Below are 26,054 nucleotides of genomic sequence, written 5' to 3' on the forward strand. Positions count from 1 at the left end.
CGTTTTGTTATTTACCTTCTTCTCCCACAGTGGAGAAGGAGAGGAGGTTAGATGTTGAACGTACGATAGCGCTCAATAATGGCCCAGCGGTGGCTATTGAATTTAAACACAGCATTAAATACTTGATGATATTTTTAATTACAGGGTTAGTGTGTCGCTTTTTGCATTCACACGGTGTTTTACTGCGTCTTGAGCTCTCAGGGTGTCCGTCTCTAGTACGTAAACAAACATGACCGCTACCATTTCCAGGCAGAGGCACGCCGCAGTCGCTGCAGACTCTTCTGGCTCTTCATTTTCCATTACAGCAAACCTCCTGCAACTCTCAAAACACATCAAATATGAGAATCTTGCAGCCGGACTCGCTGGTGGTGTTATTTCCACAATGGTGCTACATCCATTGGACTTGATCAAAATCAGGTTTGCAGGTAAATACATGTTCCGCTTATATAATAAGGCACAGAGAGTGGAAAAAACGTGGAGATTTCTGTAGACAGCATGTGTTAATAGAAAAAAACATGTATGAATTATTATTATTATTATTGATCCTAAAAAATATATAAATCAAAAATAAATTTTATTACAAAAACTCATTAAATTAATAGTTCTTCCAAAAATAAACATTTACCCACCATTTACTTCACTTTCCAGTGGTTCCACGTCTTTATGAGTTTCCTTTTTCTGTTGAACACAAAATAAGCTTATTTGAAAAATGTTCAGACATCTGAAACCTGTCACTATTGACTTGATTTGTAGGGAAAAAGGAGTACTATAGACAAGTCAGTGGTTACATATTTCCAAAATTTTACAAAATAACACAGAAAAGAAACTCAAATAGGTTAATAAAATGGATTATAAGGAATTTGAATATATATATATATATATATATATATATATATATATATATATATATATATATATATATATATATATATTTATTGTAAATATATAAATAATGCTAACTCTTCAAATCATTTCAGTTGTTATCATTGCACCACACACAATAAATAAATAAAAATAACAAATAAATTGGGTACACTGTGCAATAAGTGTATTTTGCTAACATAAGTTTACTACGTTAGTCGAATATAGAAAAAAAAATAGAAAAACACTTTCAAACCTTGAGATGCATATGTAATGATGTTTTTAGAGGATGTGCATGGTTTTACTTGTTTAATGTGACATTGTATTTCTTCAGTATTAATAAATACCCAGATAAATGAATTTCTGATCAGTTAATTTTAATTAATGTGTTAATGTTACTAATATATAATATCATAAAGTATAATTAATGCATAATTTGATGATATGAAATGTAATATAAATTGTTAAAATATTTTATAGTCAATATTTTCAAGATTAGGGAACTTATTGTAATGGAAAAACCTTTAACTGCCGTCTGAAATTTCTATCGAAAATGAACATTTTTCTCAGCTTCCTTTTGTTTATGTTGAGTTAATTCACTTTAAAGACCACAAAAGGGCTTATTCTATGCCATCAAATTTATATTACTTAACATACACACAGGAGTCGGATAAAAATGCTCATTTTAGGAGAAAAATTTAGATGGCATTTACAGTTTTTTGCATCTGAACTCTTCTTGTTTTCATTTAAGGATTAAAGTAATCTATACTAATAATAAAATATGAATAAATTGATTGTTATTAATCTTGCATCATTATTTTGTTATTATCAAATGGAATAAAGTGTTGTAATGTTAATCCAAATATACATGTGATCAAAAAATTGTTACTATAAAAGCAACAAAGAAATAAATGGTCAGTGAATTCAGTTTCACAATCTGAAGAAGTGTGTCATGCTTACTAGGTTTTGAGAGACAGCCAGCAGCACTAAAAAAAGCATACACAGAGGACATAGCACAGATTGACTGGTAGTGTTACCTTTGCACTGGCCTTGGTGTGTTTATAAGGATATTTTTAGCAAATGCTGAAACAGAAGTGGGCGTGTTTGAACTCCATCAATGTTTTTGACTCTTTCCAGTAAGTGATGGTCTGAAAATGAGGCCCCAATACGAAGGCATGTTGGACTGCATGAAGACCATCTGGAAGCTGGAAGGCATAAGAGGTCTATATCAAGGAGTGACGCCCAACATCTGGGGGGCCGGAGCATCATGGGGCCTCTACTTCCTCTTGTAAGTGTAGTTGAAGTTGTGCTAAAAAGGGAAGCGCTGAATGTAATTTCCTGTTTCAATGTTATTTTAAACACAAATATAATTTACTTCTGTATACTGCATACAACGGCATTCAGAAGTTTAGAGTCAGTGCCTTTTTTAGAATATTTATAATGTTATTTTGCAAGGGTGCATTAAATTGATTAAAAGTGACAGTTTTTGTTAAACTGAGTAATTTGGTTGGTGAACGACATTCCTTTATAATGTCTGCAATAAATTAAACTGACAAAAGGAATTTTATATACATAGAAAGGAAGTTAAATTCAAGTAAAGTGCCTATGTTATAATAATACATTCAGCATAACATGTATGCAATAATGCATATTTACAACAGTTCTGTCTGGTTCTTGAATCTGATTTGGCTGATAGCCATGAGATATTAAAGTAGAAACAGCACTCGTCCAGCCTCTTCACTCTTATGTATTACTCCACCCTCACGAGTGGCAAGCAGAGGACTACAGTTTGACGAATATTGCAGCTGTTGGACAACTTAATGTACTTTTGAGGCTTTTTAGGTGAGAATGTAGTTTAGATTGCAACTATGCAGTTTATTTATAAGGATTATGCCTATTTTAAATATTCATAATTTCGGAGATTTAGTGTGTTGACGGCCATCAGCCTGTCATACTGAGTAGAGCAAAGACGGTTGACGTTTCGCCACAAGATGGTCCTTAGGGGAGACAAACAGCATTTTTTCAGCGGACGTTTCTCTCTCTTTTGTATTTTGTATTTATACCATAGTAATCTAGTAGTGCTTGTTTTGCTCTGGCTTTTTTGGGGTTAATTATTGGGAAATCCCTATTACAACAGAGAAATACTGGGAAATCTCTGTAGACTGATGGCATTTCATCTAAAAATGTGAGCAAAATCACCTGTTTTGTTATCATTTTAGACTTTACCCAAGACAATCATTTAAATACAAACTCTAAAGTGACGTTTGTGAAGTAGCAATGGTTTCTGCTGTTCTGACCTTCAGCTTCAGATGTGTACGAATGGCAGAAAACAGTTGTTCCCTTTACAAAAGGATTTTTGAGGCTCTGTGTTTGATTTCTTTTTATATACATGGTTATGCCATCGAACTGTTGTATAAATGCAATATCACACTCGTAGCAGTGGAATATGGCTGTATATCATCAATAGCAGGATACTAAGACACTGGGCCTGCGGCCTCGAGACAACGCACGCCTCCCATCAGTGCCAATATACAGCCATATCGCACTGCTTCGAGTGTGATATTGCTCATATATATATATATATATATATATATATATATATATATATATATATATATATATATATATATATATATATATATATATATATATATATATATATATATATTGAACATATATATTCGAAAATACATTAATTCTCAAAATGGTAATTTTTAAATTGTAATACTTACTAACACTATTACTGTTTGGTTGTATTTTTGTGTTATATCATGCTAATATACTGTAGATGGCATTGATAGTCAATATTTGATCTATTTTTAAATATTAATAAAATAGGTAAATATATTAAATGAAAGTGAGTTTTCTTGAAAAGGCATGGAACCTTAAAAGTTCACAGGCCAAAAAAAGAAGCACCCATCGGTGCTGTGTCAGTTGATACTGTGCGAGTTATGAAGATACTCTATGAAGTTATCTGACCTCATTTCAGTTCAGGATCTCTGGCTAACAAAGTGTGAACATTATACACGAACAAACACTGAAATATAAATAATAAGACCCTTGTTGATTTGCTCTCTCTCTCTCTCTCTTTCCTTTTAAAGTCATTTGATGAGTAGACTAAATTATCAAGTGGACCTGCTTCTGCTTTTTTTTTTGATTTTCATAAATCTCGTAATGCAGTGTAAGAAATTTAGGCTGGGTTAGATTTCTCAGAAAGTAATTTTGTGGCAGAAATGAAGTATATTCATATATGTTTATATTACATTATTGATGTCCTCATAAATTATATTTTACTATAGTAAGAAATGAACAGCATTTTAGTTAAGCTGTGCATTTATTATATTAGTGTGAATATTGCAAAATACTGATTTTATCCTACTGTTTTTCATAATAAATAAGAAACTATAGTAATTTTTATTAATTATTTGTTTTGTTATTTTATTTTTTATCTGTTTTTTACAGGTAATCCTAACTAAATTTAACCCTTTAATAATGAGGCTGTTACAGTTTTATAGATGTTATTGTTTTTGGAACAATCCCAACTCAAGCTGCAGTTAAATAGGCTTTTCTAAAAGATAAAACATTCATTTCTAAAACGTTCACCTGTTTGGTGAATGTATGTCATGTTCAGCAACAATAAAGAACAGTCCTATATGCTCTGTTTTGATTGGTTATTTGGTCAAATCAGATTTGTTTACCTATAATACGAGTAACTCTATTGTAAGAGACAACTTGGGTATCTTTAATATAGCATAATAGGTACACTTTAATGTAATCCCACACTCCCTCAAATCCCCATATTGAATGAATAACAATTAAATATTAAGGACGGTCATTTTACATCACAGTACAATAGACTTCTATGTGCTGTAGGACTCCAGGGAACACAATGTGATTTTTTTTTTTTTTCCATCTTCCTACAGTTATAATGCTATTAAAGCATACACACAGGAGGGACGGCAAACAGAGCTGAGTGCAGGCGAACACCTGGTGTCCGCAGCGGAGGCAGGTCAGTATGAGAAAACAACCTGATAATGTAAACACGGCTAAATCTGTAGCTATGTTAAGAGATTGGAACAACTGAAAGTTCTGAGGGCCCGGAGACTCTGTGTTCCTCTGGATCATTCCTGTTACGGCAAACCTTTTGGCTGTGCCTTGCTTTCTGTAACTGTATGCCTGTTGTATTTTGTTATAATAAAAATACATGGGACTGTTTACCAGGTCAAACCCAGACAGTTTTACTTAACTTTATTTGTTAACTTTACTTAACTTCTTTATTTACTCAGTGATAAGAGAGCAAACAGGGTGGGAAGTTAGTATCTGCTCAGATAGGTCTTTTGCAGACATCAGGTCGAGCCATATAAAAAAAAAAAAAAAAAGCAATCAATAAATATAAAACATATTGCATTTATTAATTATAATCATTATCAGTTCAGTTAACATGTTTGCAACAAGGTGTTTCTCATTAAGACTACAATTATGTTCCTGAAAAAAATCCAAAATACCAAAGTATTATAATATACACAACTGTTTTTAACATTTAATGATAATAATAATAATACTAGTGATAATGATAATAATAATTTGTTAGCCTCCAATTATCTTATAAAATATTTATAAATGCAGAAAATACAGCTTTGACATTCTTTTTATAAAAAAAAATCGCCAAATTTAACAATATTACTGTAATATTGCTTTTCAATCACATATCTATTAACAACAGTTCTACATTTGAAGACTACATTTAATTTCATTTTTTACCTTATTTTTTATGGTTTTTTTCACCTTTATTGGACACTGTGTGCACCATAGTGTCAACACGCTTAACCACTAGGCTATTGGCACCGATATTCACCTTATTTTTGGTATTAGATCAAGTTCAGCAATGCTTAAAGTGTCCAGTTATTTAACCGTCTAAAATATATATATATATATATATATATATATATATATATATATATATATATATATATATATATATATATATATATATATATATATATATATATATATATATATATATTTGACTGTTTTTCTTTTCTTAAAATGGCTTAACTTGAAGTGCTGTAAAAAATGTTTTGGAAAAATGTATTTTTTAAGGTACAGCGTCCAACAATGGATCTAACTTAGAAATTTCAAATTTAAAACTTTTCTTATAATTAATAATTTTGTTGTTTGAAATGATTTAATTGGCGTCTAGTATATCCAGATGCATCAGAATATTGTAGCTACTAGCTAACTATATAATATACTACATCTTATCTGCCTCTGAGCTAACTTACCTGAACTGTCTCTATCAAGTGTCCAGTCTGCATCATTCTCATGGTCATCTGCAGGAAGAGCCAGTTCTGTCCTTTTTTTCTTTCACTTACCATGGAACATGGCGGTGATCACTAATACATGTTCCCTGTATTCATATCCATTCAAAAGTAGTATTGCCATCAAAACAAGATTTTATCCATGATGCAAATGTCATTAACATACAACAAATTATTATATATAAACAATATATTACTAGCTTTCATGTTGTTATTGTTACAACTTAAAAGTACACAGCTGACCCTGCTAGCTAGCTAACCCATTGCAATATTGCATATTCCACATTGCACTATTGGATCACATTTGATCTATTTACAAAAAATGTATTTGATTTAAAAAAGAAAAAAAAGAGTTGTGAATATGTCATCATAACTTACTGGAGGTATGTTTCAGATTTTTTTGTGGATCTGACATAATTTGATTCTTTATTTTTATTGACGTTTACATTTGCATTCAGCAACTACTCACAATAAACCCCAGTCTGTCAGAAATCACGCTACAGAAAAACACAGCATGTCATGTGACTTAACCAAAGCACATCATTGGCTACACAAAGGTCTTCTCTTTCCAACAAAATTTTATGTTGGTCTTGAAACAGTGGCAGAGAAATGAACTTAAGTATCATGTTGCCATGTGGTTACACCGTGCAGTAGAGGGTTAAGTTATTAGCGGTGTGCAGTATTTATTATTTATATTAAGACCATGCTGTGTTAACAATGTGCAAGCTAACATTATGTGATTCTAATGAGATTTTGGAAATATTGTGATTCGATTTCAAATATTCTTGTAAAATCAATACTTTGATCTAAATTATGCAATTTAAGCTCATAATGATTTTGATAAGAAATATCCCATAAGGAAGAGTTATATATTAGAAACATACCAGAAGAAAAAGAAACAGTCCGTTTACTTGACAACTAAAGTAGTTCCAGAGCTGAATGTTGTACATTTCTGAGAAACACTGAATTGTATCATTCCTGACTAAATGTTCCTTAAAAATCAAGAGAGGCAATTATTCAGCGATCCATTCATAAAAAAAAAAAAAAAAAACAATTACTTAGTTTTTAAACCTATGCATATAGCCATTTAAATGAATAGTTTGAATCACATTGAATGAATCACTCATTAAAATGGGAACTTGGCGCCACATACTGGTGGTTGTAGTGTTGTATTTATTTATTCACAAAAGGCTCAACCAGCCAGTTACTTACTCAAATTCAGTTCATCTTTATTTTTATAGCACTTTTACAATGTAGATTGTGTCAAAGTAGCTTAACATAGAAACTTATAGTAAATTGAAACTGTGCCAGTCCAGTTTTCATTTCAGTGTGGTTTGATTTTAAAGCTGAAAGTCCAAACACTGAAGAGCAAATCCATCGATCTGATCAAAAACAATCTCAAAACCTATTATATATAAATTCATTCACCTCAATTTGTTGATTAGATTGTGGTTGATACAATTTTTCATAAAAAGTTACAATACATATGCTTATATATATATATATATATATATATATATATATATATATATATATATAAATAAAAAAACAAAAGTTTGGACACACTTTCTCATTCAAAGAGTTTTCTTTATTTTCATGACTATGAAAATTGTAGATTCACACTGAAGGCATCAAAATTATGAATTAACACATGTGGAATTATATACACATGACAAAATCACATGACTAAATGTGAAACAACTGAAAATGTAATTTTCTAGGTTTTTCAAAGTAACCACCTTTTGTTTTGATTACTGCTTTGCACATTCTTGGCATTCTCTTGATGAGCTTCAAGAGGTGGTCACCTGAAATGGTCGTCCAACAGTTTTGAAGGCGTTTCCAGAGACGCTTGGCACTTGTTGGCCCTTTTGCCTTCACTCTATGGTCCAGCTCACCCCAAACCATCTCGATTGGGTTCAGGTCCGATGACTGTGGAGGCAAGGTCATCTGGCGCAGCACCCCATCCCTCTCCTTGGTCAAATACCCCTTACACAGCCTGGAGGTGTGTTTGAGGTCATTGTCCTGTTGAAAAATAATTGATGGTCCAACTAAACGCAAACTGCATGGAATAGCATGCCGCTGCAAGATGCTGTGGTAGCCATGCTGGTTCAGTATGCCTTCAATTTTGAATAAATCCCCAACAGTGTCACCAGCAAAGCACCCCCACACCATCACACCTCCTCCAAGCTTCACGGTGGGAACCAGGCATGTAGAGTCCATCCGTTCACCTTTTTTGCGTCGCACAAAGACACGTTGGTTGGAACCAAAGATCTCAAATTTGGACTCATCATACCAAGGAACATTTCCAATGGTCTAATGTCCATTCTTTGTGTTCTTTAGCCCAAACAAGTCTCTTCTGCTTGTTGCCTGTCCTTAGCAGTGGTTTCCTAGCAGATATTCTACCACGAAGGCCTGATTCACACAGTCTCCTCTTAACAGTTGTTCCAGAGATGTGTCTGTTGCTAGAACTCTGTGTGGTATTGACCTGGTCTCTAATCTGAGCTGCTGTTAACCTGCGATTTCTGAGGCTGGTGACTCAGATGAACTTGGTCTTGACTCTTGGTCTTCCTTTCCTGGGGCGGTCTGCATGTGAACCCGTTTCTTTGTAGTGCTTGAGGGTTTTTTTGACTACACTTGGGGACACTTTCAAAGTTTTTTCCAATTTCTCAGACTGACTGACCTTCATTTCTTAAAGTAATGATGGCCACTCATTTTTTCTTTACTTGGTTGCTTTTTTCTTGCCATAAAACAAATTCTAACAGTCTATTTAGTAGGACTATCAGCTGTGTATCCACCTGACTTCTGCACAGCACAACTGATGGTTTCAACCCCATTTATGAGGCAAGAAATCTCACTTATTAAACCTGAGAGGGCACACCTGTGAAGTGAACCATTTAAGGTGACTACCTCTTGAAGCTCATCAAGAGAATGCCAAAAAGTAATCAAAGTGAAAGCTGGCTACTTTGAAGAACCTAGAATATGACACATTTTCAGTTGTTTCACACTTTTTTTTTTTGTCATGTATACAATTCCACATGTGTTAATTCATAGTTTTGATGCCTTCAGTGTGAATCTACAATTTCCATAGTCATGAAAATAAAGAAAACTCTTTGAGTGAGAAAATGTGTCCAAACCTTTGGTCTGTACTGTGTGTGTGTGTGTGTGTGTGTGTGTGTGTGTGTAGTACAGTACAGTACAGTACAGACCAAAAGTTTGGACACACTTTCTTATATATATATATATATATATATATATATATATATATATATATATATATATATATATATTCATTCTGGAAAGGCACACTAAGTTGAACCAAACTGATAGTAAAGACATTTTTAATGTTACAAATGTTGTTTTTACATTTCTGTTCCTGAAAAAAATCTTTTAAAAATGTAACATTTGTTAATAATAATAATTTGTGAGCATCAAATCATCTTATTAAATATATGTGAATGTAGAAAATACAGCTTTGATATCACAAGAATGAATTACATTTAACATTCTTTATAGAAAACGGTTAAGTTGCAAAATTTCACAATATTATTGTAATATTACTTATTAACCCTACATTTACTAACCTTAACATATGCATTAATTCGGGTAACCAAAGAGACAGTAGTAACTAGAGTTAGAGGCAAAACAGCCTAAACTGTGTTCTGTGCACTTACACTAATGTTACCAGTCTTCTGTGTTTACAGTGTGCTGTAAAACGAGGCAGATGATTCTGATTGCTATCGATGCAGATGTAAATCACATAATTTTTTTTTTTGGTTTGTTATTTTTTGGCATCGATGGCATATTATTTACTAACTTTATTATTATTATTATTTATATATTATCAAAACTCTTTGCTATGATCAATATAGCCAGTGCCAAGATAATATTGCCTCAATTTTGACCACGTAATGATCACATTTTACTGAAAATATTGCTGTTTTAGAGTAATTCTCAAAGCATTTCTACTAGTCAGTCTGATGTCCAAGTAGCAGTAATATGGAGTCATTTAAAAGGAACATCTATATTGACTTAAGGCCAATTCACATTGCACTGACAGACCTGTCGGTGTCTGCTGGCGTCTGTCAGACCTTGTTTTTGCCAGATAAAACAAAAGTGGCAATTGTTTGAGAAATGACCTCCTGTAATTTGGCGATTATCTGCATTTGTCAGTGTGTTGTGAATTGGGCTCTAATTTTATGGGGGTTTGTTTCCTCCTCAGAGCTAAAAACAATGTAATTGCAACCTTATTTCAGGTAAGTGTGACTGTCCTACAGTCATATGAGTTCCTTATTTTCAACTTTACCTCAGATTGGCTGTTTTGGTTTTTAGGCCTTTCATATGTTGGTGATATTTTGACAAGAAATATAAAAATAACTGCAATGAATTCTTAAAATTGTGAGTTTAATGTTTAATCCTTTTTGTTAAGGTGCATGTGTCAAAGACAAAAATTCCAATTTGGTGTCTGCATCAAATAAATTGTACTAAAGTGAAATTATGTAAATAGAATGCATATTAAATGCACATAGAGTCAATTTGAATGTTTCAGAAAAAGGCAGACAAAATATAGATTAAATAATGTCATTTAGCAACACAGATATACTATGGTCAAAAGTTTGGGGTCAGTAGAGTTTTTAAATGTTTTAAAATAAGCTTATCCTACTCACTCAAGCTGCATTTAATTAATCATAAAATTGTGAAAAGTTATTGCACTATAAAATAACTGGTCAAAAGTACTTTATAATTTACTTTAATAATTTATTCCACTGATTTTAATGATGAATTTTCGTCTTAATTACTCCATATTTCAGATTTCAGTAATAAAACAATAATGACTGGAGTAATCATTTTATTTGAAACTATGTACAATAAGAAAGCAGTTATTTAAAATATTAATAAATATTTAACAATAGTTTTTTTTTTTACACTTCATAAATGCTGCCTTCATGAACAGAATAATTTTCTGTTCATAAAAAAAAACATGGGAAAAAAACTGACCCCAAACTTTTGACCTGTAATGTATATCAGTGTAAAAATACTAAATATTTAATCCTACATGTGCTTATTAAAATATATAAAGAATAAATGATCATACAAACTGATTTGATATTTTTAATGAAGAAAACTTTTTTGCTGACAGTTGAGTCAAACCTTGTTTTAACAATATACAGTAGTAAAGATAAAGTAATGATTAAAAAATACAGTTATTTGCTGCACTGTGGTCCTTTAGCAAGCTCTAAATAAGCTTGACATGATTTATTTTAGTATATAAACTATTGGATTGCTAAATGGCATTTTAGTGTGGTGTAAAAATGTATGATTCATATTTTTACTCAGAAAATCATAATAACATAAAGTACACATCTAAATGTCTATAAAAATTCTAATAGTTTTTAGAATGTTTGAAAACCTCTTTTCCTCTTTGACCTAAGAATGAATCAGGTATGAACATGTTTGGCATAACAGGAATGACCAGACTCAAAACTGCCTTCTATGCAGCTGTTGTGAAACTTCCAAAAAGAAGCAAAATAGAGAAATAAAACTGCAGTATCAGCAGGAAGTGAAACAAGATGCTTTTTCAATTTCAATTGCACATCAAAAATAAAAATAAAATTGAAGAAAATGGTCTAGACCAGGCCCAAACGTTTTCCAACAAAGTGCCAAAAACCAAACTTGATTGAAGGCTGTGGGGTGAATATATACCAAACTGTATTACATTAAATTCGCCAAGAGGAATTTCCTCATTTATTCGGTAATATAAAAAAAAAAAATAGAAAATGTTGCTTTAAATCTAATTTAATCACTAATGCACTATAATTTTTAACATTTTATAACGAACTTATTACAGTAAAAACAATGGTGTTCAATGCTGAATACACTAGTCAAGCTGCACCTGCCTTTACCTTGATATGCTTGAGATGTCAGATGCACTGTACATCAAGTGACAGTATTTACATTTTAAAAGTCCGATTCTTCTATAACATTTAATTGAATCATTGAAGTTCAGTTGCCTTTTTTTGTAGCTCAGTAATAAAACTAAGTATCTAAAGATTGTTAAATTCAAATTGACAATTTCTGTCAAAGGCATTCGCTCCAACCACCAACATTCTCCCTCTTTTTTTCAGATGGGATGGGGGGGGTCAATTCAGAGGTCATCTTTGGCCCACAGGCCCTATTTTGGGCATCTCTGACTGGTCTAGACCAACAATACCAGTAAAATACAATGATTTCACTTGACTAATACACATAAAAAATGATTAATTGATTTTACTAAATTGTCTTGGGCTGAATTAAAACAAGCAAATTAAGTTGAACATTACTACATTTATTTGTTTAAATTCAGCCCATATAAATTGTTTGCAAGAACTTGCCTTAAAGAAATTTGTTTTCAGTGTAGGAAATCAACAATCATAAGCTTTAAAAATATTACCAAAAAAATATATGAACCTTAACCTTACTCTAACTTTTACCTTCACAGTGCAAAAGCAATTTTCTTTTAAAAAAGTGAGTAAACTTGTCTTAAAAGCAAACAATTGACTTTACTACAAAAATTGTAAATCCTTTGTAACTGGGAACTGTTAAGTTGGCTTAACTTGATTTGCTTTAACAGAATTAATTAACTTAATTCTGCACATAGTTCAAAAAATGTACATAATTTTAAGGCAAGGCATTGACTCACTTTTTTTAAGTAAAGCCAACTTCTTCTTCTCCTTCTTCTCCTCCTTCTTCTTGGTTTCTTTTTACATGTAAAAACCCTGTAAGATCTGAAAGAGAGCACTAAAGTGGAGTGACTCCTTTAAATGTTGGTGTGAAGGTTGCTGTGTCGTGTTTCCAGGCATTCTGACGCTTTGCCTCACCAATCCAGTCTGGGTGACAAAGACCCGGCTGGTGCTGCAGTACAATGCAGACCCTTCACGGAAGCAGTACAAGGGAATGATGGACGCCCTCGTGAAAATATACCGTCACGAGGGTATCCCAGGACTATACAGGGTACATCTACAGATTTTAAACTAATCTGAGATCACTGTTACAGGTGGAATAGAGCGTTCATGTGTGCTAATCACAAGATTAAAGTCAACATGAAAGCAGAAATGATCCCTTTAATGTTATTAGACCCAATTTCCATTTGGCATTAACATGCGTTTCCAGTGATCTGATCACCAGTTGTAAGTGGAGATGCATTACTGTTTTCACTTGATTATAATATACGTTTAAATGTGTTCTTATAATCATTTGAGTTTCCCTGCGTGTAGGGCTGTTTGATTAATCAAAATCGAATCGCAATCACAATTTGAAACGTTGCGATTAGTTAATCGCAAGAGGCTGCAATATAAAATTGTACAGTTGAAGTCAGAATTATTAGCCCCCCTGAATTATCAGCCCCCCTGTTTATTTTTTCTCCAATTTTTGTTTAACAGAGAGAAGATTTTTTCAACACATTTCTAAACATAATAGTATTAATAACTCATCCCTAATAACTGATTTATTTTATCTTTGCCATGATGACAGAATCAGAATCAGAAAAAGATTTATTGCCAGGGATGTTCACACATACGAGGAATTTGTTTTCGTGACAGCTTCTACAGTGCAACAGCATTACAGAGACAGGACAAAAAACAGATAATGAATATATTTAAAAAAAAATAGAAATAGTGAGTGCAAATATACAAAATAACAAGTGTATGTACATGTTTATTACTATATACAACGTTATATGTGCGGCTGTTATGTGCAAATTGGCATGTAAAGTGTGTTGTTAAATAAGTGTATATGTGTATAAAAGTGTATGGCAGGTAGTGATGTTGGTTCCACAATTATTATCATCAAGTGTTCATGAGATGGATTGCCTGAGGGAAGAAACTGTTTCTGTGTCGGGCAGTTCTGGTGCGCAGTGCTCTGTAGCGTCGACCAGAAGGTAACAGTTCAAAGAGGAAGTGTGCTGGGTGTGAGGGGTCCACAGTGATTTTGGCAGCCCTTCTGCTCGCTTTGGATAAGTACAGTTCTTGGGGAGTAGGAAGGTTTGTACCAGTGATTCGCTCAGCAGTCCGAACTATTCTATGTAGTCTTTGGAGATCGTATTTAGTAGCTGAGCTAAATCAGACAGTTATTGATGTGCAGATGACTGATTCAATGATGGAGGTGTAGAACTGTTTCAGCAGCTCCTTTGGGAGGTTAAACTTCCTCAGCTGACGAAGAAAGTACAGTATGAAGAAGTACGAAGAAGACAGTAAATCATATCTTACTAGATATTTTTCAAGATACTTTTCTATACAGACTTTTCTAAGACATTTTTCTATACAGTTTAAAGTGACATTTAAAGACTTAACTAGGTTAATTAAGTTAACTAGGCAGGATAGGGTAATTAGGCAAGTTATTGTATAAGGATGGTTTGTTTTGTTTTGACTATCGAAAAAATATAGCTTGAAGGGGCTAATAATTTTAACCTTATACATATTTTTTTAACTGCTTTTATTCTAGCTGAAATGAAACGAATAAGACTTTCTCCAGAAGAAAAAAAACATTATCAGACATACTGTGAAAATTTCCTTGCTCTGTTAAACATAATTTGGGAAATATTTAAAAAAGAAAAAAATAAATAAATCAAAGGGGGGCTAATAATTCTGACTTCAACTGTATGTATCTATGTAAACCATAATAACGAATAACATCTTCAAAACCAGTCCGTTATGCTTCAGAAAGTTAAACATGCTAGACTTTCTGTGATGGTGTCGTGAGGCATTGCAGACATGGTTGTCGTGAACTATGCCACATTACACGAGAAGCAGCGATTAAATCTTGTGTCACGATGTCCATTTGTCGTTTCCGACTCCCCACGACACCCTACGTCAAGGAAATTGTGCTGAAGTCATGTGATCTGACCGGGGCTTTATTACTAGCCTATTGAGTGAGCAAACTTTCGTTCTGCCCAATCAGATATGCACAACTACGTCCACAATAAAGAAAAAGAAAACAAACAGGAAAATGCTGACAAGTGGGATTATGGGATTATGCTGCTTCTGAAGCATTGATAGACAAATTAATATCAAAGAAAAATAGCATTTGTAATTTAGAAATATTTTGGTTTCAAAGTCACACAGACGAAACAAAAACAGGTCATTTTTTAAAGCTGTCGCTGAATTGTTGCCACCGTTTATAGATTATTGAGCTGAAGTTTAAATTAAATTAACATCATCTTGAATTAAATCATAAATCAAATCGTAATATCGGTCAAAAAAATCACAATTAGATATTTTCCCCAAATCGCACAGCCCTACCTACGTGCCCTTGTATTTCATCATGCTTCGTGTAATTAGTTAGTCAAAGTGGACAAGCTTCAAATGTTATGGACAAAATTTCTCTTGTGGATAAAAGTACACTTTAGAAGTAGTACCTGTTATGAAAATAATGTAACTTCAAAAAATACTTAAGTGTGAATGGAATATAAAAAACATTAACTTTAAATGATAAGTAGTTAAAATTATAAATACTAAAAAGAAATACATTCTATATGTGTCAATAGATTAGTATGCTTAAGTAAGCACAGCAAAATGTAAGTGCTTTTAGGGCGTAAAATATTTGATCAGAATTATTACCAACTGTACTTTTTTGAAGTGCACGTAAAGGGACAGTTCAACCAATAATGACAATTCTGCCATCATTTCCCAGGCTCATTCTTCCAAACATATTTGGATTTCTTTCTTCTGTTGAACACAAATGAAGATATGTTGGAAAAAAAACAGCCATTGACTTGCATTGTATTTTTTCCTAATTTCCAAGAATTTCAAATGCTGCTTTTTCCTACAGTTTTCAGAATATCTGTCATTAGGAAAAATAAATTCATAAACGTTTAGAACTGCGTGAGTGTGAATACACAGTGAGGAAAGTTTCATTTGTGAACTATGCCTTTAAATTAGTTAAAATACTGCCATTCATCCTGCCATTCACTTTTTTCATAGTAAAAGTTACTTTTGTGAATTATTTCAATAATATTGTTTGCTGTCAGCTATAATTTTATATTTTTTATTAGTAAAGATGAAATATTTTCTTTTTCACTTTGAAATTATGCATTATTTTTTAAAAGAATTAGCTTTTAAGAGTTGAAGGACACTGCATATGCTAATTCAGTGCAACATAGTGCATTCTTTAACATTTGCGTATGTTGCGAAGAAGAAAGTTTGCTTTTAGAAATGTTTGGCTGTGTTTAAAATTGCCCCTATATTCCCTTATTCGCTTTTCCCTACGTTGGGCCACTAATGTTGTAGTTGCAGGAGTAAATGTAAGCGAGTAAGATTTAATCCGAAAGGCTGACTTGTTTTGCATAGTTTTGTGCTTGCTGTTATGATTTGAGACATACAGTGCATTCGAAATGGCTTGTTTCCATACTGTAAAGTATGTGAAATCAATATACCGTATGAGCCAAATAGCATGTCCGAATTCAGAGTATTCCAAAAACAGTAGGTGAGAAGTACGAGTGAGTGCGCATCCAGTAGAAATTAAACTATGCCATGATGCCATGAATTTTTGAAGGCCAAGATTTTATGAATGGGAATGAAGTGATACAACTGACATGGTTAGGTTATGTGAAGTCTACACTAGCCTTTTAAGTGTATAGGAGTTGATTTTGGACACAGCCTTTTAATAACATTTTAATAACATGTTCCCATTCTTTGTAGTTGTTCCTCACTACATACAGTGGACGTATTCATTATGTCTATCTGCACTATGTACCATCTACTGCAGGGGTGCTCAACCCTGTTCCTGCAGATCTACCTTCCTACAGAGTTCAGAGTTTACCCTCATCAAACACACCTGAACCAATCAATTAGAACCCAAACAGCACTTGATAATTACAGGCAGGTGTGTTTGGTGAGGGTTGCATCTGAAATCTGCAGGAAGGTAGATCTCCAGGAACAGGGTGATCACCCCTGATCTACAGTATGAACTTTATCAAATTATTTCGTCAATAATCATTAGAATGTGAAAACCTTGCACTCTGCGATACCTGAGTGGATGCAGTTTCCAACATTTCACACTCTTTATTCTTCATCTGAGTATTTAAAGGTAAAGTTCACTCAAAAATTATTATTGAAGAGAAGATATTTTTAAGAAAGTTAGAAAATGGAAGCCATGAACTTCCATAATTGTGTATTTTGTCACTACTATGGATTGCATCGGCTACTGGTTTCCAGCATTCTTCGAAGTATATTCTTTTAAGTTTTGAAACGACGTGAAGGTGTGGTGTGTAAACTTTCATTTTTATTGAACTGTCCCTTTTCAGTGTAAATGCGGCACTATTTAAACAAAAAATTAAATAAACAAAAATAAACAGCACAGAATTGTGTATACATTTATCGAATATCATGTTTTCTTTGATGCATGAGCTTTATGTTGACTTTAAATAGCGGGGTGATTCTTCAGAGCTCAATTAATGTAGTTCTCTGTAGCGCCACAAGAGGGTGTGATTGCACTATGTTTGGAAGATTACAACTTAATCTGTGGTTCAGGTCTAAATATAGCGTAGGCTAAATTCTATGTCAGACGCACCAAATTACACTAAAGTGATCACATATTGTCGTAGACGTAATTTTGATTTAATTGTAGTATATTTGAAGCCTGTGATGTTCCTCTGAGATCATGAGGTAATTGTGATTGTGGCTTTGTGTGTTCGCGAACCTCATTTTGTTGTTCTGCCACTGCAGGGTTTTGTGCCTGGGCTGGTCGGGACTTCCCATGCTGCACTGCAGTTCATGACCTATGAAGGGCTAAAAAGAGAGCAGAACAAATACAAGAAGATGCCCTCCGAATCCCTGCTGGTGAGGAAAAAAAAAAAACACCATTACATTTTAGGATGCATATTGTTGGGGGATGGACATATCTCATAAGTTTAAGGGATAGTTCACCCAAAAATGGAAAGTGTGTCAACATTTACTCTTGCAAATGCAGCCAAAGCGACTGGCATAGGTGTTTTATTTAAACAGAAGCACATGTATTAGCTTATTACATCACGTGACATGATTGTCATGAACAACAAAAACAAAATACAAATGAAATTGAGTGCATATACAGTACATTAACATTCAACATGTCTTCTTTTGCACTCAAAAAAAAAAAGATGATCATTAAAAGTCAGAACAGCGTGAGGTTGATTGAATGATGACCAATTATTATTATTTACATTTTTTTTTTGTAAGTAATGTGAATTTATATAGTGCATTTATTGTTTATGGCCATACACCCAAAGTGCATCACAATCATGAGGGGATCTCTATGAACCACCACCAGTGTGCAGCATATAGCTATAGGGGGAGAGGAGAGACAGTGAGAGAGTCAGTTCGGTGAATGGGGATGATTGGGAGGCCATGATGGGTAAGGGCCGATGGAGGAAATTTTACCAGGACACTGGGGTTACACCCCTACTCTTTACGAGAAGTGCCATTGGATTTTTAATAACCACAGAGAGTCAGGAGTCAGAGTCAGGTTTAACATCTCATCCGAAAGACGGTGCTCACTGACAATATGGTATTCCCTTCACTATACTGGGGCATTAGGACTCACACAGACCACAGGTTGAGCACCCCCTGCTGGCCTCACTAACCCCATTCCAACAGCAACTTAGTTTTCTCATGTGGTCTCCAATCCAGGGACAGAACAGGCTCAGCCCTTCTTAGATTCTTAGTAACCAGTCTTGGACTGCAGGGTGATATGGCTGAGACCATATTTTTTAGAGGGGGGTGAACTGGGGGTGAAAATGGTCCATTTCATGCCTCAAAAATACAATCAATTGAGAAATGTGACTTTTTTTTTCTTTAACTTTAATCTTAGATTTTGCAGCATATTCTTACAAATTATTAGCTGATTTTGACTGGAAAATTTAATTTGAAGTGTTCAGTTTACATCCATTTTTGACCATTAAATGGAAACCTTCCATTTTATAAACATTGGAAAAGCAAGTAAAGGTTTAAGTGTTTTAGAATTAATTTAAACTAGAAACATGTACACTTCCAGCCAAAAATTGTGGAATAATTAAGATTTAGTTTATTTTGTTCTTAACAGAAGCCTCTTCTGCTTGCCGATTTATTTGACAATGCAGCAAAAACTGAAATATTGTGATGTTATTAATGTAAATTTTCTGTCTTCTTTTTGAATGTATATTAAATTTAAATGTATTCCTTTAATTTGAAAGCTGAATTTTCAGCATTAAATTCTACATTACAGTCTTCAGTGACATGATTCTAATATGCTTATTTAATCAACATTAAAACTACTTGTGTTGTCATATATTTCAAGTTTGTTGAAAAAAAATGACACAACTAAACTAGTAAATAAAAGTGAAGACATTTATAATGTTACAATATATATTTCAAATAAATGCTGTACTTTTGAAAGTTTCACAATTCTGACACTGAAAATATAATAAGAAGGCCAATTATTAATAAGATTTAAATAATAATATTAACATTGTCTGGAGTAATAATCACAGGAATAAAGAACATTTTCATGGTATACTTAGATAAAAAAAAAAACATTTGAAAATGTTATAATATTCACAATATTACACCTACTACACTTTTTATTATTATTATTATTATTATTATTATTATTATTATTATTATTATTATTATTATTATTATTATTATTATTATAACCATAATTTTACCAGGAAAAGCACATTATGATTTTAAAATTTCTTTTACAAGAGTGTCCTGGCAAAGAAAAGGTAGCATACAGTTCACATGGGTTTAACAAACAAACAAACACATAACAGGTAACATCATTCATCCATCAAAACACGCATACAATGACGGTTAAAAACTATTCAGAACATCTACAGGCCAATGTTTCAAACTCCAAATCATTTAAAATCTTTTTAAAAGCATGTAGTAAAACCAACTCTAAAAACTGCAACTTTGTTCGGAGGTTATTCCCTGCAAAAGGTGCTGCATATTTAAAAGCCTTTTTCCCATTTCAGTACGCACCACTGGTACAGACAATTAATAAACTTCCTGAGACCGAAGGCTATAGTTACAGGCAGGTTTTTTTGTTTGGAGATATGAGGGGAGTAAACCCAGAATAGATTTATAAACAAAGATATGTTGATTAAGCAGAACATCTTACCCGAGTGTACAACACACTGATAAGTGAGGGATTTAAGATGTGATATAAACCTCAGTGCACCATGGTAAAATGTCTAAAGCGTGCAAACTCCGAGAAGATGCATGCATATAAATAACATCACAATAGTCCAATACAGACATAAAACAAGCTTCTGAATGTTTAATGAAATCATTTCAGCCTTAGTTAGCATGAGAGACATTGAGAAAGATGAGGGGAAAAGATCCCAATGTTTGATTGGTAGTATATATTCATTCATTAATTCATTCATTTGTTTTCTTTTCGGCTTAATCCCTTTATTAATCTGGGGTCACCACAGCGGAATGAACCGCCAATTTATCCAGCATATGTTCACTAAAGACAATTATATGCCCCTTTTTTCCTCTAAAATTCCAGACAAGGAAATCTTTTTATACATTGTACAACACAAGAGATGCAATGAAATGACCTGCACATATCAGCAGACTGTACATGGTAACCTTTAGAAAAAGAGGTTTACGCAGAGGTTTTTGTCATGGTTGTGAATCAGTCTCTCCTTCCTGTCTGTCTGTGCTTCAGTCTCCATTGGAATACATCGCTATTGCAGCCATATCCAAAATATTCGCTGTAGCAGTAACATACCCCTATCAGGTGGTCCGCGCTCGCCTGCAGGACCAGCACAACAACTACAGTGGAATCGTGGATGTCATGAGGAGGACCTGGAGGTATGAAGTTACATATCACATTGTGTCTCTATCACAGAGCAATAGAGATAACCTTAAACAAACCAGTCCATCTAAAAAAAAATAAAAAAAACTTCCAAAAACATCAAGTTTAAAGTTAAAATAATAAATAAATTCTTCAGTTGATTTGCTGTTTATTCTAATTTATTTTATTTACAGTGAATAATTGAATGCTGGATGTTTTTATCACTTTTTTTGGGCTGAAATCACAGAATGTAAAAAAATAATGATTATTTATAATATTTGTTATAATTGTTTTTAATGTAACTATATACACAACTATTTAAACTTTTGGTTTGGTAAGTTGTTGTTGTTTTTTTACACCTTTTTTTACGTTTTTTAAAGAAATCTCTACTTTCCAGGGCTGTATTTGTTTGATAAATATACAGTATAAACAGTAATATTGTGAAGAAAAAATCTATTAAAAACATTTAATCGATTATTAGAATGTTCAAGAGAACAGTATTAATTTGAATATTTTATACCATATATCTCTTATGTTTAGATTTTAAGTAATGGCCAAACCTTTGACTTGTGATTTTTGGACCTGTTGGTTCTGTGCTCAATTAATATGGCTTTAAGTATTAATAATGCATATGACTTGAATATCCATCATTAAATATTAATGATGAAGAAAAATAACTTATGATACAAAGATCTTAAAAATCTGTTGTGGAATACATGTGCAACTGTATTGTGGAATGCATATTTTTATGTGTGTAGAGACATATGATTCATTAGGGAAAAAAAGTTGGATAGCATTGCTTTTGTCAAACACACATCTGTTTTACACAAATATAATGCAAAATTTCAGAAGAATGAGGAGAGCGAGAATCTGAGCGTCCAAAGAAAAAGAAGCAATTAACATAAAATTGTTTTATGAAGCCCTATTATAAATAGAAATCATCCACAGATTTGGAATAATTAAGATTTAGGTTTTTTGTTTTGCTTTTAACAGAAGAGCTCTTCTGCTTGCTAAGTTATGCAATTAATGCAGTACAAACTAAAATATTGTGGAATGTTATAAATGTAAATGATCTGTTTTCTTTTTGAAATCAAATTTTAAAAAATCTGATTTCAAAGCTGAATTTTCAGCATTATTTTTAATATATTTAAAATAATTTTATTATTTTTAATAAAATAATTTCAGCCTTTGTTAGCATGAGAGACACATGAGGAGAAACATGAGGAGATTTTTTACACTTTTCTTTATGTTTTTGAAGGAAATATATACTTTCCAGGCCTGTATTTATTCCATCCATACATAAACAGTAATATTGTGAAGAATAGTATTAATTTGAATATTTTATAACATATTTCTCTTATGTTTTAATTTTTTTAAGTAATGGCCAAACCTTTGACTTGTGATTTTTAGGACCTGTTGTTTCTGAGCTCAATTAAAAATGCATATAAATTATCCATCATTAAATAATTAAAATAAAGAAAAATGAATTAAGATACAAAGATCTTAAAAATCTATTGTGGAATACATGTGCAACTGTATTGTGGAATGTATATTTTTATTTTTTAAAGAGACATATGATTTATTAGGAAACTGTGAAATAGTTGCATAGTAAAATATTTGTCAAACACACTGTTTGCCACAAATATAATGCCAAAGCGAGAATCTGAACCTATAAAGAAAAAGAAGTACACATAAAATTGTTATTTGAAGCCCTATTATAATGTAATACAATAGGGATTTATATAACAAAAGGCCCATATTTTATTTTTAATTTAATTTTTTTTATGCTGCACAACACCCATTTAACCATAATTACTCCTAGTGATGTCAGTATAAGTTAGTAATTTCTAACTTTGATACATTAAATATCAATATTTGATACTATTTCTGATCTCAAGGGGGAAATATTGTGGGTATAAATATTGTGATATCATGTCTGTTATATATTTCCTTTTTATCTGCTTAATAAAATTTTACAAAAATAGAAGGATGGTTTCACAGGAAAATAATAACAAAAACTTTCCCCAATCCAGGTGGTAATTATGTCTAAAATATATGTTGTTCACATTTAGAAATAACCCATGAACAATGTACACATGTACATCAACAAACAGGAATTATAAACATGCAATCCACAGATACTTATACAATATACAGTTGAATTCAGAATTATTAGCACCCCTTTGAATTTTTTTTTCTTTTTTTAAATATTTCCCAAATGATGTTTAACAGAGCAATGAAATTTTCCCAGTATAATATTTTTTTATTCTGGAGAAAGTCTTATTTGTTTTATTTTGGCTAGAATAAAAGCAGTTATAAATTTCTTTTAAATCCATTTTAAGGACAAAATTATTAGTCCTTTTAAGCAATTTCTTTTCCGTTAGTCTATAGAACAAACCATTGTTACACAAAAACTTGCCTAATTACCCTAACCTGCCTAGTTAACTTAGTTAAGCCTTTAAATGTCACTTTAAGCTGTATAGAAGTGTCTTGAAAAATATCTAGTAAAATATTATTTGCTGTCATCATGGCAAAGATAAAATAAATCAGTTATTAGAAATGAGTTATTAAAACTATTATGTTTAGAAATGTGTTGGAAAAAAAATCTTCTCTCCGTTAAACAGAAATAGGGGAACAAAAATAAACAGGGGGGCTAATAATTCTGACTTCAACTGTACTTCATTTTAATTCACTTTGCAATTGAAAAACCTCAAAGCTTAGATTGACAGTCTGTAGAAGTTTTCACGTGCTCAGGAATTAAAAGCTCCAACACTGAAAAAAGTGTTGCATGCAAAACTGTTGCAAACAATTTATTTGTGTTGAATTTAAACAAACAAATTAAATTTAACAACATTCAACTTAATTTGTTTGTTTAAATTCAACACAAATAAATTGTTTACAACCACTTAACGTAAAAAAAAGTAAATCCAAGGAATCATCTTTGAATACTTTTTTTCAGTGTCTTCATAGCTTTGAAAAAAAAAGTATATAAAGAAGCTTCCAGTAAAGTCGTGACTCATCTGACTTGACATCAGCTCAATATGTTTGTGTTTGACTCTCTCTAGCAACGAAGGGGTGGAGGGCTTTTACAAAGGGATGGTGCCAAACCTGGTGCGAGTCATTCCTGCGTGCTGCATCACCTTCCTGGTGTTCGAAAATGTGTCACGCTTGCTTTTGGGCGAGTATCACTAAACCTTCGGGAATCAAAAGCGGGACCAACACAAGGCAATGTGCCGGGACTATGTATGTATGTGTGTGTTTGTGTATGAGGGACGAGCAGGAATATCAAACATTTCCTGTTTAACTCTGAACTCACCGGGCAGACTAAAAACTAGAATTTAGTGTGTGCGCTGAATGAAAAGAAGTGGTGCATATATTTGAGATTTAAAGGGATAGTTCACCCAAAAATGAAAATTCAGTCTACTTTTAATCACTCTTGTTTCAAACCGGTTTGAGTTTCTTTTTTAAATTAACCACAAAGACAGTGTTCTGAAGAAAGCTGTAAACCTGTAAACATTGATTTCCGTATTAGTTTTTTCTTCTATGTATGTCTATGATTACAATTGTTGGCTTTTTTTCAAAATATCTTCTTTAATAAACATAAGAAAGAAATTCATAAAGGTTTATAACCAGTTTAGGGTGAGTAAATTTTCATTTTGCATGAACTATCCCTTTAAGAGTTGTTGTACTGTTGAGTTAAAGTGATAGTTCACCCAAAAATGAAAATTCTGTCATCATTTACTCACTCTTTACTTGTTTCAAACCTGTTTGAGTTTCTTTGTTTTATTAAACACAAAGACGATGTTCTGAAGAAAGCTGGAAACCTGTAAACATTGATTTCCATATTATTTTTTTCTACCATGTATGTCTATGGTTACAAATGTTAGCTTTCTTCAAAATATCTTCTTTAATAAACAGAAAAAAGACATTTATAAAGGTTTATAACCATTAGAGGGTGAGTAAATTTTCATTTTGTGTGAACTATCCCTTTAAGAGTTGTTGTACTGTTGAGTTAAAATGATAGTTCACCCAAAAATGAAAATTCTGTCATCATTTACTCACTCTTTACTTGTTTCAAACCTGTTTGAGTTTCTTTGTTTTATTAAACACAAAGACGATGCTCTGAAGAAAGCTGTAAACATTGATTTCCATATTAGTTTTTTCTGCTATGTATGTCTATGCATACAAATGTTAGCTTTCTTCAAAATATCTTCTTTAATAAACAGTAGAAAGAAATTTATAAAGGTTTATAAGCACATTAGGGTGAATAAATTTTCATTTTGCGTGAACTATCCCTTTAAGAGTTGTTGTACTGTTGAGTTAAAGGGATAGTTCACCCAAAAAATGAAAATTCACTCACTCTAAACTTTAAGAGTTTTATTTTTCAGAAGATATTTTAGAAATGGACACCATTGACATCCATAGTAGGAAAGAAATCAATTATGGAAGTCAACTGAACCATATTCAAATAAACAAAACTCAAAAAAGCTTTAAAACAAGTAAATCAAGTATGACTGAATTAAATGTATCTCTTTATGAAAAACGTATTGATCTTATCTTAAAGATTTATGAATAGTCACCTATGAAAAAGATTTAAATTGATTTTAAGCAGTGAATGACAAGTGGATTGAAGCCATCTCCAGACAATGCAACCAAACACAGTATTTGCCAAACATGTGTTCGTCTTTTTTTACGGAATTTTCACAAAACAGCTGCTATATTTGCTGAGTTATGCGAGAGAATGAACGGGATTTCCTTCACCCACTAAGCAAACCTCCGCTGGCTGTTGTGCCGGGGTCAACAAAAACCTCACTGGGCTGCTCAGGAAATGATGTAACGCTATGGAATAATGGCACACAGGCTTGAGAGAAACTGATACTGGAGGGCAGGAGCATATTTTAACCAGATGTGTAGAGATGCCATCTACTGGAAGAGAGGAACAGGAAAGAGGAATATGAAAGAAGTAGCAACAGAAAGGCAATTGTGTATGTAAATATAAATGTGCTGTTGTATAAGCCATTTTTACACATCTAATAAAGAATTGTATGTTACAGACAGAAGAGCCTTGAGTTATTGTAC

General features: G+C 32.6%; 1 protein-coding gene across 1 annotated transcript; it reads left to right on the forward strand.

The window, feature by feature from the left end:
• On the forward strand, window positions 1-26,035 carry slc25a32a (solute carrier family 25 member 32a). The gene is made up of 7 exons (XM_056479962.1): window positions 1-425; window positions 1,999-2,149; window positions 4,785-4,870; window positions 13,012-13,166; window positions 17,876-17,989; window positions 20,847-20,992; window positions 24,041-26,035. Exons 1-7 carry the CDS (start codon window positions 230-232, stop codon window positions 24,165-24,167), a joined length of 975 nt encoding a protein of 324 aa, XP_056335937.1. The 5' UTR covers window positions 1-229; the 3' UTR covers window positions 24,168-26,035.
• Window positions 26,036-26,054: the final 19 nt, after the last annotated feature.

Source organism: Danio aesculapii, chromosome 19 (assembly GCF_903798145.1).
Source record: "Danio aesculapii chromosome 19, fDanAes4.1, whole genome shotgun sequence".
Lineage (NCBI taxonomy): Eukaryota > Metazoa > Chordata > Actinopteri > Cypriniformes > Danionidae > Danio > Danio aesculapii.

What these genes read in the sequence shown, in the direction of transcription:
- slc25a32a (XM_056479962.1), top strand. Translation starts at nt 230, where the DNA reads ATGACCGCTACCATTTCCAGGCAGAGGCACGCCGCAGTCGCTGCAGAC. An exon ending in TGGGGCCTCTACTTCCTCTT is followed by an intron (nt 2,150 to 4,784) that starts GTAAGTGTAGTT and finishes ATCTTCCTACAG; the next exon opens with TTATAATGCTATTAAAGCAT. An exon ending in GTCATGAGGAGGACCTGGAG is followed by an intron (nt 20,993 to 24,040) that starts GTATGAAGTTAC and finishes GACTCTCTCTAG; the next exon opens with CAACGAAGGGGTGGAGGGCT.